The 17,461-nt window shown below is 35.9% G+C and overlaps 3 protein-coding genes across 3 annotated transcripts in view; 1 reads left to right on the forward strand and 2 right to left on the reverse strand.

Moving 5' to 3' along the window:
- The window catches only part of LOC142335945 (mediator of RNA polymerase II transcription subunit 13-like), a 177,974-nt gene that overhangs the window by 67,698 nt on the left and 92,815 nt on the right, over positions 1-17,461 (forward strand). The gene's annotated exons all lie outside the window — the stretch shown is intronic.
- On the reverse strand, positions 5,764-12,521 carry LOC142336862 (alpha-soluble NSF attachment protein-like). Its single transcript, XM_075385821.1, has 4 exons — positions 12,063-12,521; positions 7,414-7,576; positions 6,814-6,997; positions 5,764-6,548 (listed from the first exon to the last, which is right to left on the reverse strand). Exons 1-4 carry the CDS (start codon positions 12,244-12,246, stop codon positions 5,838-5,840), a joined length of 1,242 nt encoding a protein of 413 aa, XP_075241936.1. The 5' UTR covers positions 12,247-12,521; the 3' UTR covers positions 5,764-5,837.
- LOC142336863 (small ribosomal subunit protein eS8-like) lies at positions 15,465-16,359 on the reverse strand. Its single transcript, XM_075385823.1, has one exon. It carries the CDS (start codon positions 16,270-16,272, stop codon positions 15,520-15,522), a length of 753 nt encoding a protein of 250 aa, XP_075241938.1. The 5' UTR covers positions 16,273-16,359; the 3' UTR covers positions 15,465-15,519.

The following is a 17,461-nucleotide window of genomic DNA, read 5'->3' on the forward strand; positions in this document are numbered from 1 at the left end:
GTACTCATTATGAGGTTTCGTAGAGTCGGTATTTTCATAGTGTTATTTTTTTTAATAGTCGCCGTCATCCTCTCAACGTCTACTATTAAGGCGCTTTTTTTTTCAAAGAATTTGAATTGGGGCTATGTCTTTTTTACAATTCAAAGATACAATGATTGCTTATTCGTTTTTTTTTCAATTTTTCCGTTTTTCGTTATCAACCTGCTCCCCCAATTACTTCTAGAACCGAGTAACTAGTGCTTCTGTTTGATAATTCACGCAGCTAAATGAAATCCGAGTGTTTTAAAAATGTAAATTTCACGAAGTAAGGTTGTATGATCGCCCAATAGACAAAGCTCCGGGCCCACTCTGAAACATTACAGAGTGGGCCCGTAGCTTTGTCTATTGGTCGAGTTTTTGTGGTCGAGTCCATTCCTGGTCTAGTTTTTTGTTTAGTCAATGGAAATTCTTTGAAATGTAGGTCAGGACTTGTCCTGCCGTTTCTTACAATTCAAAGAATTTGAATTGTATTGGGGCGCTGTCTTTTTTTTAAAGATCTGTTCACACATTTTCATGATTTTTTGATGTCAAATTGGAGTAGTGAATTTGGTCACGCCGAAACAGGAAGTGGATTGAACAAAAATTTGCTTTCTCGCTAGTGGTTTTTGTTCACATGCGCCAATATCACTTTCATTTTTACTGTTTTTTCGATTTTTTGTATCGGATTTTTTTTTTCTAAATGGTGTTCCCAATCCATTCATAATTCATTCTGAGCCTAGTTTTTTGTTTGAACCAAATTTTCATTTCTCGCTGGTGGTTTTTTTGTTAACATGCGACATTTTGACATTGATTTTCATTTTTTTTAATTTTTTTTATCTGATTTTTTTTGGAAATGGTTTTTCAAAGACTTTTCTTTGACGTAACAAAAAACTAGACCTAGAACGGACTATGAGTGACTTAGACAATGACAATTCTTTGAATTGTACGTCAGGACTTGACCTGCTACTTGTCCTTATGTTTTTTTTTAATTCGCTTTACCTTTTGATCTTGTTTTTCGTTTGCATAATGCACGATTTTTCACTTTTGACTTCCCTCACTCATTCAACTGAATGGATTTTAAATCCTTTCACGTATTGAATTACGCAATGTAGTGAAGACGGTCAACGTCAAAAGAGCAAAATCAAGGTACAGGATAAACATATAAAGCGAGGTCAATTTGTCATAGTGTATTAGGTTAGCAAAGTTCATTCAAGCGAATGCTAGTTGGCGTTAGTATTATTATGCCTAATAGCGTTCAGTTTAGAAGCTCAGTTAATTGTAATTTTAAAATCTAACCGAATATGCAAAATTTGTGCACCAAATAAAAAAATTTTGAGACTTAGAAACAGTTTTGTATACTTTTTCTGTTTCAATCCCCATGTTCGTCAAGCGGGTCAACGGCGGCTACTTTCCGGCAATTTGCCGGCTATGTTTAATTCTTAAAACACTAAATCTGGGAAGGAATTTCTAATTGTTTTAGAAAAGTTGGGCATGGTCATTGGCTTTGTTGACCTCTTAATTTGATACTGCTGTGTGTTAATTGAAGGTCATTATTTCACTCAACTCTTTAATTGTAATTCATAAATTGTCCTGCGTTGTTTTAAGATCTGTTGACAAGAAAGTAGATTGAAATATTTCACGCCTTAGAATTACCCGCTTGTTGCCTTTCAAGTGAGTCTAAAATCAGTACTCCAATTTGACCTGGCAAGAAAAGTAAAAAAGTGTGAAGAAGTCAAATTGGGGTACTGATTTTAGTCAAGCTTGAAAGGTAATAAACGAATAATTCTAAGGCGTGAAAGTTAAACCTTTCTTTATTTTCAGCACAAATACTTTCAAAGGCGATTCCCCTCAAATAGCAACTTATGGTTTTTAAGCCTTAGATGCTATATGCTTTTAGGAAATATGAATAATTTTTCGGAGTTGCTTTTTTGCTGTTTTATTTTTAAAAATTACCCTACTGATTTGAATTGTAATGGCAAAATTTCAAGGAAATTGATACTACTTATTTAAAAAAAATGCAATTTTTTACGTGTCCGGCTTTCATAGCTCCTTTTATTGTTCTGTCATATTGGAATCTTTTATTCCTGTATTCATTTTTAGCGCTTTTCACGTCTTTGATTGACATCATTCATTTTCAAAAAATGTTTAGTTTTATTAAATTAATGAAACGATTAAACTAATTCAAACTGAATCATTAGAGAGCAAAGAAACCTGTCATAACTGACACTACATGATAGAACAATTAAAAAGTACAAGCAAGGTCAGAATTGTTGTATCCATAAAAAGTACAAGCAAAGTCCATTGTTCTGTCACGTAGTGTTATTAAAAACACGTCTCTAGGCATGAGACATATTTGAATCTATTTAATCCCTTTTGGTTTGTACCTAACATTCTCACGACTTTTTGGTCTTCGCCAGTTTTCTAGTTGCTTGGTTACTAAGTCATTAATGACAGGCCTCTTTGGCTCTCTATTGATTCATGTTAAAACATTAAAATTGAATAGAATCAAACATGAATCAATAGAGAGCCAAAGAGACCTGTCATTAATGAGTTAGTAACCAAGCAACTAGAAAACTGGCGGAGACCAGAAAGTCGTGAGAATGTTACGTTTTTCAATTCTGCCTCTTGTTCTTAAAAAATCATGAGTGATTTTGCCTGTTTTTAAATTGCTTTTGTTGTACTGTTTCGGCGCTAGTCTCGTTAATGACATTTGATCTCTAATGACGTATTATTGAATCCATTTAAGGATTTCAGTTTATTTCCACGATTTTTTGGCTGTGCCTTCTGCTTTCAAAATTTTTTAAATTTTGATTGCCACCTGCATTTCTTGTTACTTCTACGTGGTGATATGCGCTATAGATTAATAGTGCGCTAAATGAGTAAATGCTGAAGTTGCGTGGTTCGATGACTTCGATGCTTTTTCAAAAGCCTTAGTAAAATTGGTTTCTGCCGAACGTCGCTTTTATTGCCCTTCTGTTTTGTCTCTAAGTGGTTTTCTATAAAGATGGTATTTGCTGTTTAATCATCCCCTTATGTTCAAATTAATCGATGTTGATAACCTTATTTTCCTAAAAGACCTAGGGTTTTCAGATTTTGTGATGTTCCGTGTATTTTCGTGAGCCTCTTGGAGTATGATTTGCTTTATATAAGCGAATGTTCTGAAGAGGCTCATAGTGTGTGTTGTCTTCAGTGTGTTTAATTCTTTCAATTGTAAATCAAGACTTGTCCTGCTGGTTTTTACTTTATCGAACAAAAATTTCTTTTACTCTTCTTTCATTCTACTTGCAATCAACATTAGAACAGAGTGAGTAAAAAAAAACAGTTTTTTAATGTTGATTGCAAGTAGAATGAAAGAAGAGTAAAAGAAATTTTTGTTCGATAAAGTAAAAACCAGCAGGACAAGTCTTGATTTACGATTGAAAGAATTAAACACACTGAAGACAGTGAGTAAAAAAACAGTTTTTTAAAATAGAAAAGACCAGTTCAAAGTCTTAGTTATTTTCTAATTCTTACGAATTTGCATCATAATAATTTGCACTTTAAAAAAACTTTTTGAAGACAAATGAAAATTGATATTTTGAGAATAAGATTTTTTGAAGCGCTAATTATTTTGATGTCAATTAGTCATGTGATTCAAAGTCTTAGTTATTTTCTAATTCTTACGAATTTGCATCATAATAATTTGCACTTTGAAAAAACTTTTTGAAGACAAATGAAAATTGATATTTTGAGAATAAGAATTTTTGAAGCGCTAATTATTTTGATGTCAATTAGTCATGTGATTCCCCTGATTATTAGAAATTATAACCTTATAACGATCACAAACATACCCGGCAGGTTGCTGGAAAATAGCCGCAATTGATTCTAATAACTCCGATTGTGATTGAAAGTGAAAAAATGAAAATTGATTTTTTTTACATTTCCAATCCCAATCGGGTATGTTTGTGATCGTTAAAAGGTTCTAATTTTGTTTATATGTATTTATAGTCTTAATGAGTAATGTTACAAGCGCAAATTTTTGCTAAGCAGGTGTATGTGAAAAAAACGGACATTCGAAAAAATGGTAGTACGAAAAATTGTATGAACGCGAGAGTGCAACAAGATATTGTTGGAATTTCTCTTTCATGCAACCTTTCGTACTACCATTTTTTCGAATGTCAGTTTTTTCAATTACACCAGCCTACCAAATATTTGCGTTGAAAACTCAAGACTATATAAATACTACAAAAGTTGTTTGAGAGCAATTCAAACGAAATTTTTTTGTATTGCAACAAGCACTTGAGTAGTTCTTGCCGTTGAGGCATTAAGTCGTTGAAGAGTTCTCTGAGCTAGTCTTGGTGTACAATTATCCAAGGGGGTTCACGGTTTAGACATCCGCAACCCCTTAATGCGGCCTTTCCCCTGCTTCCTAGCTAGCCGCTGTTCATCTAGCCAGCTTAATCCACAACTAGCTGCGGATGCAGCCCAACGCCGGCGAGTCGTTAGAAAATAATTTTCCCGAGAGAAGTCGGTTATAATTTTAATTTTAGTTTAAATTTCGCTTTCAAAAAATCGAATGAAAGGAACTCAAAATATTCCAACAATTGTCGTTATTAAAAATACCGACCAAATTGTAGTAAAATTTTTCTTGCTCTCGCTTGAAACAAATTGTCCAAAACCACTCTTTTCTCACCAAAACCACTTTTCCTTCTGCTGAGATTGGCCCTGTTCAAAGCATCACCCGACTACCGTCGGATCCATTAATCTCGAACGACAGGCGGGGGTCGGCTTAAGCTTAGTGATGCCAGCCGCACTGGATAAATAAGGGGTTGGAGCAGATAAGTTAGGAGTGAGTTCCAAACTTACCAAAATTCAAATTGGTCTTCGACCAGGAAGTTCGCCACTCATTACACTTTGAGCCTATAAACTCTCAAAGAGACCTACAGAGACTAAATGCCCTCGGACTAGACCAATTCATCCCGCTTCTCCGAAAAAGGGTCAAATTGATCATGCGAGCAAAAGAATATTCTCGAACAAACTATCAAAACCTTCAAGCAGAAGTAAGACTGCTGTGAAGACTTTATCAATTGTTTTGCGTACAACGGTCGACACAAAGATGGCTTAGTATTTTGGCTTGTTTCAGCTAAATACCTTGTCTCTAATGCTGTGTTTTTAATCTTCAAAAATGTAAATTTAAAGTTATAACCACAATAAAAACGTTTGGTTAAATATTTGCATTTTCAAAATCGCCTCGTAAATATATGAATAGTTTATATGAATAGTTTGGTCTTTATATATTGGAACACGTTCATGCAGTTTGACCATTTCGCTGCTTAGTTTCTCCTTAAATTTATTTTTAGTTTTTTCTTTTCGGATCTCAATTGGTAAATTATTCCACTTGCTAGAAGAATTTCTGATCAGTGACCTGTCACTCCATTTGGATTGGCACATATTCTTTGGAAAAAAACTGGACAGTTCTGGAGTTTTTGGTCAATCCGCACTTTTCAAAAATCCTGAATGATGAATTTTTGGTTTCTCGACTGCTCTCTTTATATCATGAGAGATCAAAAAATTTAAGAAGACAAACTTTTTTTAATGAAAAGCTCTGCTGGTAAAATTTTGTCTTCACTGTCAAACTTTTTGCGCAGGTGGTTTGACTCTTTAAGCCACGTTTCACATGACCTCCAACTTGTAATGTACAATTAGCGTTCGTTACTGAAACCTGGATAATGCCTAACGCTTATCTCATTTCACAGAACAAAACAATCAGTTTTATAAGAATTTGAAATGGATATTTAGCTGAAACATTTAAACATTAATAAATCGGAAGCAAATCGTATTTATCTCAAATCTAGTTCTTCATCACTAGCATCTCTATAATTATCACTAAATGGATTCAGTTCATCGTCATAATAGTCATCGTAACTATTGCTACTAGCACCGCCAACAAAGTTTGAAGATGAGTTGGAAAAAGACCTGCCGACCTTCAAATCTGATAATTTCACACTGTGTGATAAATTTTTATTTCCTGATGATGAAGTTGAATTAGCGGAGTTTGTTTTAGTCGCGGAATGTTTTGTGTGTTGTAAGTAAAAGGCCTTCAAGGACGTCCCTCGGTTGATCATGTTAGTTAGGAATTGATTGGACTTGCTTGGCGAGTTCTGGTTCTCAATCGGAACCGATCCCTCGAGTTCCGACCATCCGCAAACAGAAGGCAACGATTCCCGGATTCGCTGCAGCACTTTGAACATCCAAGGATGCGAAGTACTGTAAAGGCCATAATTTCTGACCGAAAGGTCAAACTTTTCCATGGAATCTTCCTTGACAGCATCGATTAACTCGGCCACAAATGCATACTGCCTGCTCCTTCCGAACTCAACGTGTTGTTCCGAATATTGCTGTAAAAGTAGTGTGGCATGTATGTGGTCGATTGCTAGTGCACACAAAGAAGCTTTGAAGAGGTGGTCCGACGCTCCAAAGTGAAGCAACCTGTGATCTTTTGCTGTCATCCCCAGCAGTTCAAAATTATCCTTCGCGCTCATAAAGTCGCACTAAAGAGCAAGAGCACCGACCTTTTCTTGACACAAATTGGCACCCGCGCAAAAAGATTGCAATCTGCACATTCTTGCTTAACAGTTTCTAATTAAACACACAAGCCATTACAAAAAGTTTCTAATTAAACACACAAGCCATTACAAAATGAAGTCTACATTCGGTACTCTTGGTATAAAGTCACTAATAAGGCTCTCATTAGCAATATTTCTTTTTTTTCTTTTACATTTCACGAGGACAAAATACTAAATGGTGGTAACTTACGGTGTCCATTTGTAATGTGGCTACTTTCTCCCTGGCTCTTCCGGCAGCTGCTGGCTGGCCTTCGGCTTCGTACAGCTCCAGAGCTTTCTTGTAATTGTCAAGTGCCCCTTTCTCGTCTTTTAACTTAAGCTGGCTTACTTCTCCACTCTGGAGATACTGTTTGGCTGCCATGGCTACGCGCCCCCTAGATCAAAGTAAAACATTTTTTAAAATTAGTTTCAAGGCAATAAAATACATCACACCTCAAAATCATTTTTGCATTCTAAAACTTTCGAAATTCCGCGTCAGTTTCAAACAATCCTGGAGTGTTTAATATATGTTTAATAAAGTAAAAATAAAGTTCATATAGTTACGCTAAACTATTGTCTGCCGTAAACGAGCACTATTGATCTTCAGATCATGATCTCGTGAACATTTGGGTAAGATCAGCTACACCCACTCAATCAGATTTTCGAAACGTTAAATTGCCTTTATATTTAGAAAAGTTTTCCGACTTTAGTCGAGTCATTTCACATGCCACTGAGTGAATAATATCTACCCGCCGCGAAAAGCATAAGGCAAAGGACCAAAGCATTTGGGCAAAGGACCAAAATAGTGTACCTGTCTAGCCATATGGAGGCTGCTTTCTGGTGACACTTGAGAGCTAGTTGAGGTTCATTTGACAGAATGTAGCAGTTGGCAGCACTTGCTAGTGAGCCACATGCATCTGCACCAGTGTCCATTCTCTGCTGCACTTTGGCACATTCACAAAAAGCATCAGCCGCTAAAGCAACTCAAATCATCAGGCCAAAATGTGGATTATATGTATGAATGAACGAAAGACACATCTCATCTTTAGATCAGAAGTTTGAATTTGATGAAAAAAAAAACAAAGTTACCAAGGGTAAATTACTGCAAGCAAGCTCGATTTGAAAAGCTTGCTCTTACAAGGTTTCACCAAGGAGGCCCGAATGAGACTATGCGCAGCACAGAAGGTTTCCACTTTTCTCTTAAGACTTATATGAAAAAAATAGAAGCAATTGTTTTCCAGAAAACGTATGAAATCAACCTCAATACCACATACAAATTTCAGAACCTACAAAAAAAACTAAGAAAATGAATAACCAAAATGGATCAACCGCAGTTGAAGCAATCTTCAAATTATCCATGTTTCATTATAGTGACGGCCAAATATACTGGTATAAGAAAACTACAATTACAATTTTGTCGCTACTTGTGAGCCGCCATTCAGGTTACTGCGATGTTGATATCCGCCTTGTCACATAACGAAATGTCTAATTGGCTCTCTCATGAGGCAAATTATATAGTTTTTTTTTTTGAATGATTTCAATTCAAGTCTAATGCTTTGAACGACTTCCACACTACGTGTTTTCAAAAAAAAATTCAGCGACTTTTTCAATTGTGCCAGTTTTTCTAGTTGTTTTTGTTGTTCTGTCAGTAAGTCTTACTAATGACAAGTCCTAATGCCTCCTAATGCGTCTTAACACTGTTCATTCTATCACTTCTTTCCATTTATACTGCTTTTAGTGACTTTAACACTCGTTTTCAAAAAAAAATTAGTTTTGCCCGTTTTTGTAGTCCTTTTTGTTTTTCTGTCAATTAATCTCAACATTGAGAGGTTACATTGGCTATCGAATTGGGCAATTAGCAAAAAAAATGATGCTTATTACCTGTTTCAAAACACCCGCAGATTGCCGGAAAATAGCCGCCGTTAATTACCACAGACACGATTGGGATCGAAAGAATAGAAAGTAATAAAAAAAGATTTTTGTACTAAAACAATTTTAAAGTGCGATCTATTTTGATGTCATTTCGTATTTGAACAAACTTGTTTTTCAATTTGAGGATACAGGGGCTAGTATCAATACCAATACGCACTAGAGAAGGTAACTAAGACTCATAAGAACAAAGTTAAAATAAAGGTAACCAAAAAGCGGGATTTATGGGTTTATCCCATTTCTATTTCTGATTTCGTTTTTTTTATACTGACTCTGTTCATTTTGAATTGCCTTGTTGAGCAACTGCTGTCTAAAAGCACTTTGAGCAGAATGAGAGATGAGTGAAACTAGCCTAGATTAGTCGAAAAGATTTCACACAATATGTCGAAAAAGCGGCAAAAAAAGTAAAGCGGAACAAAATTTTGTTCGACGAAGTAAAAAAACATAGCTGGCGGATTGCCAGAAAATAGCCGCAATTGATTCGTAGATCTGCAGTCCCAAAAAAAAAGAAAAAACGACAGACCAAAAAATTCGCCTTTAATTGAAGGCTGATATGTTGAATTTTGATTTAAAATAAGTACAAATTTTTGCTGCCTCTATTAGCTGCTCTCAACTATACTTCATTTAGAGTGACACACACCCATTCGACCTTATCTCTTTGAATTAAAGTACATAAAAGTCAATTTCAAAGTGAGGTAAGTCAAGTGTGACCGAAAATTTAATCACGCGAATGAACAAAAGAACTCGCTCCATTGAGCGAAAAATGACGTCACACACGCACTTCAGTTGAAATAGCATGAACGAAAAGCAGATTTGAAGTGGTTGTGACGTCATATGGTCGTAACAAAAATCGCGACGACGAAATAAAAAACATAGCCGGAAGAATTCCGGAAGCGACTCGAAGCATCAAAACTTCACTAACAAAACCGCAATTGCAGCGGAAGCCACTACTTTTTGTATTACACCATTAACTCACTACCTCTCTAGGTCTGCTCTAAAAATTGATGAAACTAAACCGGTCACCAAGAGAAACAAAATGCAGCAAAATTTTATATCATTGAAAACGTTTGGTAACGTTAAAAAACCGAAATAATTAAATGGGTCAAAAAAGTGATAGACTGAAAAAGCTGACAAGGTTATCAATTGCCCTCAAATAATTATGATTTTAATCTGAAAAAGATCGCGAAGGCCAACGTCAGATAATCTTAGAAACTAAGTTAAATCTTTTCAAAACAGAAAGCTCAAATTTAAGAATCAGAAAACACCTATAATTACACTTCTAATCACTGCAATTAAGACAAAAAACCACACACACTTGTTCCCTGTTGTACATATGCTAAACAATATTATGTCATACTAATTCAAAAATTAAATTGATCATAGAAAAGACATAAGCAGCAGAAGAATATTCAAAGGCAAAAAATCGTTTAAATTAGTACCAAGGCCGGAAGAAAGTTGCAGTGAATAGCCATAAGTGGAAATTTTGGAAAAGGCTTGCTATCAATCTCTCATTAATGCATTTGTTGAATGAAATCAATTGCAAACCAAAGAAATGACCAAAGAAATGAAAATCTAAGAAAAAGCTGAAATCATTCATTTTTAACAACTGAAAAAATCAATATACCGCAAATAAATGTAGGTGCCAGGACAAAGCTAGAAAGCTACTAACTAGAAATTAAAGAATATGGGCACAATCTAAGGAACACCGTAACAAAAAGACAATCTTGATGTTTGGAAGTTTAAAATCAATTTAAAAAATTCAAGAAAAACGAATACATTGCATTGTTCAGCATTGAAGACATAGAAAAGATAACTAGTCATCTGTTACAAAAATCTATCCTCCTGAAGAGAACAAGAAAATAGGAAAAAGCAGAATTCTTATATACGAAAAATTGAAACATTATACACGAAAAATTGAAAAAAAATGGTCAAAAAACTTCTAAGACAGAATTTATGAAGTTTTTCAAAAACCTAACGCCAAAAAATGATTGAATTTTTATTGAAACGAAAATAAAGCCCTTCATGTTGCACAAAAAGACTATTTTTAGCAATTACAACCAAAATACAAACGAAAAAAACAGACGAAATCGGAAAAAAAAACTACCAAAATCGGATTAGCATATGTAAATTTTATAAAACAAAATTACATCGAGGTAGAAAGAGGCGTTGAGGATATGAATTATCAAAGAGAAGTTGCTATATTAACTGATTTTTGACAAAAAGACGGTTAAAAGATCCAAAAATGAAGAAATTAATAGAAAAAAGCCAAGAATTAACTAAAAAATCAAGAAATTTTCAACTTGAAACGCATTTTCAGGCTCTGCAAAACACTGTGGAATCAATTTCCGAGGTTGAAATTTCAATATAGTATCGAATAAACTTTATTTCTATAAGAAACCAAATTAAAAGCAAAAAAAATTGGGCCACTTAATCCAAAAAACGGCTAAAAACGGTTATCTATATGTGCCATTCAGTCAAAAACTACTTTTCAAAGTCAAAAAGTCATTCACTAAAGGAAGCACATGATCAAAAAACTTCTCTCGCTTAGCGAAAATCTGTTCACCGAGACAGATTTTCTCACTTTCGCTGTTAGGTCACAATGCCGCGTGAACAAATCTACTTCCTGTAAAAAAAAAGACCGAGAGAAAACCAATACTCCTCTTCGAGTCGTAAAAAAACCAAGAGAAGGCCAATAATAGCCCCAGCTATCGCTGTGCGGCTATTAAAAAATAGGAGCGCTATAATAGCCTGATATTAATATTATTAAATCGGTTCAATGACTTTGACACTACTCGTTTTCAAAACAATCATTTTTCTTTTGTCCGTTCTTAGTTCTTTTTGGTGCACTGTCCTTCTTGTCTCATTATTGACCGCTCTAATTTGTTCTCTTCTGAAGCAATTGATTTCAGTTCAACGCTGCATGAACTCGTTTTAACTTCTGTTAAAAAAGTCCTTTTGTTAATACAAAAAGGTATATGTTTTCTAACAACTAGTTCGATAGCTGTTGATTTTTCAAATTTTAGTTTTGTGTCAGTGACCTTGACGCCAATTATTTTCAACTTAGTAAAAATCGATTTTGTCCAAATGTCTTGTGTTGTTCTACTTTATCCGTTTTTGCTTTGACAACCCTATTTGTCCAATATCTTTGACAACCCTATTTTCCAAAAACAAATTGGGTTATGATTTGTTTATCATCAAAAGCTGTTGCTCTAAGGAAGCTTATTTTCGGTCTTCAGTTTGTTCAATTCCTTTAATTGTATTTCAGGACTCATAGTTTTCTTTGCGGGCTTTAAAAAAACTTTGCCGGCTTTAAATAGAGGTGCTTGTGTTGACTATGGAATACTCATGTTGTTTGAAATTACACCGTAAATTAAACCTATAAAGCCAGCATTACAAATTCAGCTCATAAAAAATAGAGCACGTACTATATCATTCAAGAAAACCAAAATAATCTCAAGACAATTTTTTTTAAAAAAAAACTCGAATCGAAGGCAAATTTGATCACCGGAGAGAGCACGCAATAGCAGTTACCTCTGTGATATTGCTGATTGAGCTTGTACAAATTCGCAGCTTTGGTCAACAGCTGACAGCCCTGTTCACTTTTGCCCCGAGAAGTTCCCAAGAGACCTCGTGTCATTCCCACGCGCGACAACCCCTCTTTGTACATGGCATCCGCTTCCTCGAGACCTCTGCTTCCTGACCCCTTCAGATCCATAACTACTCGACCATTCAACAATTAAAGTATGTTCAACTTTGATAATCACAATTTTATAAACTTGCAAATATTTATCTGTTTATTAAGTGTTGTCCGTTTCAAGTGCACGTCATTTAAGAGTCAGGGTAGTTAAGTTAGAGCAGACATAGTTACATTACAGAGCGCGTTCTGAGACGGCTAATCTCTATTGCTTCGATCTCGTGAGTGTAATGCTTTGTTTAGAAGTTGGTCTCCAAATACCATTCTCGTTCTGAAATTGAAATGGACACAAAACTAAGTTCACTGACTTCAAATGAAGCTTGTCAATTCTTTTGTCAAAGTCTGTAACAGCTTCAGATTTCAAACCGACGCCGCTTATGAGTGCAAGCTTGCAAACCCGTTCTTTGCTTAGTGCGACTAAGTTTACATCATGAAGGTTGCTGACCTTAAATTCCGACGAATACAGGAATATTTCCTATTTTCTATGCTCAGACACTTGCGCCAGGTTTATTAAAACAAATTTAACACCGCCTCAATCTTTTAGCTGGTACTTCAAAGTAATCTGCAACTTTCAAGGAATGATTATGCAGCAGATCGTCCTATTCAATTAAATGGCCCAATTAAGTCCGGGTTGACAATTTTAATTGTTGATCAGATTTGGCATCCTTCACTGATTTTTATAAGAGTTGAATAAATTCAAATGTCATTAATTTATGTTTTCAATACAGTAAGTAGTTAATTTTAAATTCTCACTAGTAAAATCTCACTTTTCATTTTCTCAACTGTCGAGAAAAAGCGCCTATTTTAAACATTGGATTCTTTATAAATGTGTTAGAGTATAAATCCCAGTTCCCCCCTCATGCCTTGTGCCCAAGCAAGACACGGGCGTAAGTCCCTCGGGCGAATAAGATTTATTTTGTAACATACATATACCATCATATGGATGAACACAGATAAGAGGGGCACTAAAAACATTTAACTGATCTCTTAGCCAGAGTGGGATATCCTTAGTTAACATCAAATCCTTCAATTCAACTGAGCAGAATTCATTTTGAGTATGAGGTAAGTCACGTGTGACCAAAAATGTTTGCGCGAATGAGCAAAAAACACTCCAAAAACTGCCACAGATAACGTAAAGCACACCACTCAGTCGAAACATTACATGAATAAACACAAAGCAGATACCCATATACACATAACCGACTAGCGTCAGAAGAATTGCTCTCGAACGACTAGCGGGAGATTATATCCATTGCAGCCTGCTTCAGTCGGGTGGAGCATGGGCGGGAGTAACAAAAGTAACTTAGGGGGGCTTCAAATGCCGTCATCAGAGGTTATTATAAACCAATATCACCGCTAAAATTTGACGTCAAAAGGAAACCAATTTTGGCGCACTTGACTTTTAGTAGTAAACTACAGCCAATTAAATTCAGCTCCTGACTCTTGTGCTTGACAGAGAAAATAAGATCACGCAAAACGAAAAGCTCAAGGGTGCAAAAGTCACTCGAAAAGTCGAAATGGTCAGGCAAAAATTTTGCAAAAAAAGACTAACACGTTTACAATAATTGCTTCAAACTTCGTTCGAGAGCAATTAATAACTAAACAATTTGATTTACTAAACTATTCCATTAAAAAACTGAATGAGAATTTATGGAATAAAAGTAAAAGCAAACAAACACAAAATGCGCCTCTAAAACGCCGAAAGTTTTGGCAGAATTTTCAGTGAATGCTGAAAAAATCCTCAAAATGTTGCAATCAAATACACCAGACAGTCACTATAACAGCGATTGAAAGACGGAAGTTAAAAATCTGAAATCGGTCTAAAACAACCGACCATAATGCTCTGGTGAAGGCTCTAAGCGACCTATACAGCTACTTCCTCGGGCTTTATCTTGTGTATTTAGGCAAAAAGTGAATCTCTCGAGCAGGCAAAAATATAGAGCAAAAATGATAAAGCAAAACTGTTCTATTTCCATATGCACACCATACAAACTGATCGTATAAGTTCCTCCATCACCACTGCTTTTTAACTCCAGAAAGAGAACTGAAAAAAATGTACTGGAAAACGCAAGAACTTTTATAAGGAAAAATTACTCTTGTCATCAAACAATGCAATTTACAATGCTTTCATTTCTTCCTGCATTTACAAAAAATTTTATAAACACAAACGCGCATATCAGCTTGATTTTCCGTCGCAAATCAGCGTCAACCAAGAAGTTTCTTTAACTCATATAAAAGTTCGTCAATCAAAAAGAATTTGTAATTTCAGTCCACGTCATTTATTTTTAATAAAGCTATGAAAATAAAATTACTCCTTCACTCCACGAATTTACGTCTACTCATAAATTTCGCTGAAATGTGCGCCTAAAACCAGTAAACTACTCTTAATCCAGCTCTAAGAGTATTGCATTGTGTCTTAATGATGTAAGTTTCATCAGTTTGGGCCGCTCTTGAGGACGAAAAGCCGCATACAAAGACCAACAGGGCACCAATTATAGCCAGAAACGTATCAATTAAATTATTTCAAACATAACCGACTCAAGTCGGGCGAATTGCTCTAAAAACATTTTCGATAAATCGCTTACTTAGATACTAGTAAGGCGTAATGCTCTAAGACTTGCTCAGCCACTTAATGCCTTCCGGTCTTTACTTGTTCATCCCGTTTTTTAAGTACAAAAAGTCAAGGAGTCCGACGACAAAATTGGTCAAGCAAAAAATCGCATTATAAAAGACCACAGGACTCATATAATTGCTAAAAACTTCGCTTGAGAGCAATTAAACACAAACTACAGAAAAGGTAAGAAAATCGAAACTCTCTAAGCAATCATGACTGACTTTTTAGTGCGCATGGGTTTACAACCCCTTTATAATTGCCTCCATTTCTGATTGCTATAAATAACTTCTCAGCTCTACGGCAGTCATTCATATTCATTTATAAAGATCTGACAAACAAGTGAGACGATTAAAAATTACTGAAATAGCGATGTAAATTGGACTTTTTCATCTTGCGTGCTACCTACAAGCCATAGAAACGTTACAATCGAAAGCTGAATCTGACAGCATTCATGCAATAATAACCCACTGTAAACAAACCATATAGCAGGGGAAAATAGCTTAAGATCTTGGGGGGGGGGGGGGATGGTACATACTTTTCTTAATTTAATGCAACACCTTGAAAGGGAAACATAGGCTTGCAAACTTAGTCGATATATGCTAAAATTAGGGCTAAAAACAATTGATTACGCGATACCTCAATTAACCACAGAAAATAAGAGGAATAGAAACACGATATAGTTATTTCTGCTTCTTTTTATCCATCTTTTTCCTATAGAAGTCGAGCTCCTTCCCTTCCAGAATGTAGCCATCTGCTCGGCCACACTGTCCAGGACGGGAAGCCACGCAAGCATACGCGAACCCCTGCCTCATGCAGTCCTTAACCACCGGGTCAATTTTAGGAATGAGATTATCGGGCACTGGCATTGCTCGCTTCTTGATAATCTTGATCTTGGGCTCTCTCTTTTGTATGTGTTTCTTCTTGCTTACACCACCCTTAGCTGCTGCTAATGCCTTTTTCTTTGCATACTTTGCATCTTTTTCTGCTTTCTTTTCCTCTTCGGTTTTTTGCTTCTTAACCAGGACGTTCTCAGTCATTTCAGCTAGTTCAATGAACTCTTTGCCAGTTGCAGGACCGATCGCGTATTTCTCTTGGTACCAAGACTTGAAAGCACTGGCGTCAATTTTAACAATGCAGTTCTTGACAATAGTCTTAGTTCGCACCATCTCATTGTTTGTAGCATTGTACACGACGTCCAGAATCTTTGCTTTTCGGGTGCATCGCTCGGAAGGCCAGGAGAAGTTTCCAGTGTCCAATCGAAGGGCTCGCATCTTGGTGTTGCCACCACGAACTCGAACAGAGTGGATTCGCTCAGGCATAAGCTTCGTCATCGCGGGAGGTCGACCCAATTCAAACTTCCTCTTCTTTCGCCATTTATTGAAGCGTCCTCCAGTGCTCTTTCGTTTGTGGAACTTGGCTTGCGAGATACCCATTACGACTTCTCAGAAGAGACAGATGTAGTCAGCTCAATTCAAGTTCATATCAAATATCAATACATCTGAAAATAAAGTTTCATTTCACAACGTAAAACAAAAGACTAACGTCCGACAAATTGTTTTCAAAAGACTGGTATGGGTATGGCTTTGGTTTAGCTAGCTTATGCCGAAGCAGGCTAGCCGAACTGAGTAAGAGGAAACGTCAAATTGGTCAGACGAAAAAACTCTAGCTACTACAAAATTCCCCAGAAAACCAACAGGACCCAAACAGCGGCTTCAGAGGTCGTTTGTTAGCAATTTAACAAAGTTCTCAAAGCTATGCACAACTGTTTCTTCATTTGTTTTTCTCAAACAATATAATTTTTGGCATAAAATTTTTCAGGCCAGGCTCAAGCTTGATGGTAGTATTTAGTTTTATTTACAAATTATAACCGACTGCAGACTATTTATCGGAATACAAAACAGGATTCTAAAACAATTGTTGGGCGATTTAGCACATTACAAAAAATATCTACAGATTGATTATTGCTGAACTAGAAATTAAGGAAGGAACATGCTCCCTAGTGTTCCCACAAATTGGGAGAAATTTACGCTAGAGCCACTTTCTTATTCAAACAATTTTTGCGGGCATACCAGATTAACTTATATCGTACCATTTTTAAGCTCCACCGCTAGAATTTCACTTCAAAAAGTAATTTCTAGTAATCATATATGAGCTAGTGAGGTAAAAAAGAGTTTGGCGTGGCCCTTTTCTATCACATCTCCTCCAAATTTCAGCAAAAGTTTGGTATTTTTGGACAACAAGGGATCCGTTCATTTTTTCACTGTAAAACTCCAAGAACAGCGAGATTCCAATAAAAAATAACATGTTTCGCCCGGATCTCTGTAGCATATCTGCACAGATTAGTCTTTACATTATTGTTTTTTCAGTAAAGGTTGGAAGAGCTTTAGAGGTTAAGAAAAGAGTTTTAGTAGCTAACAGTTCAAAAATTGACTTCTTCGCAAAGTCTTTTCACATTCATAAAATTTTTAAGCCGCGCATCAATTTTGTTGATACTAGAAGTAAAACTGGGCTTCAGTTTTGTGAGGATAAAGCCTTTCTATACGCACTCTGCCCCTTTTTTATATAGAGCTTGAAATATAAAACAAACCCGGCAGATTGCCGGAAAATAGCCGCCGTTGATTC

This window comes from Convolutriloba macropyga, chromosome 3 (genome assembly GCF_964194025.1).
Source record: "Convolutriloba macropyga chromosome 3, txConMacr16.3, whole genome shotgun sequence".
NCBI lineage: Eukaryota > Metazoa > Xenacoelomorpha > Acoela > Convolutidae > Convolutriloba > Convolutriloba macropyga.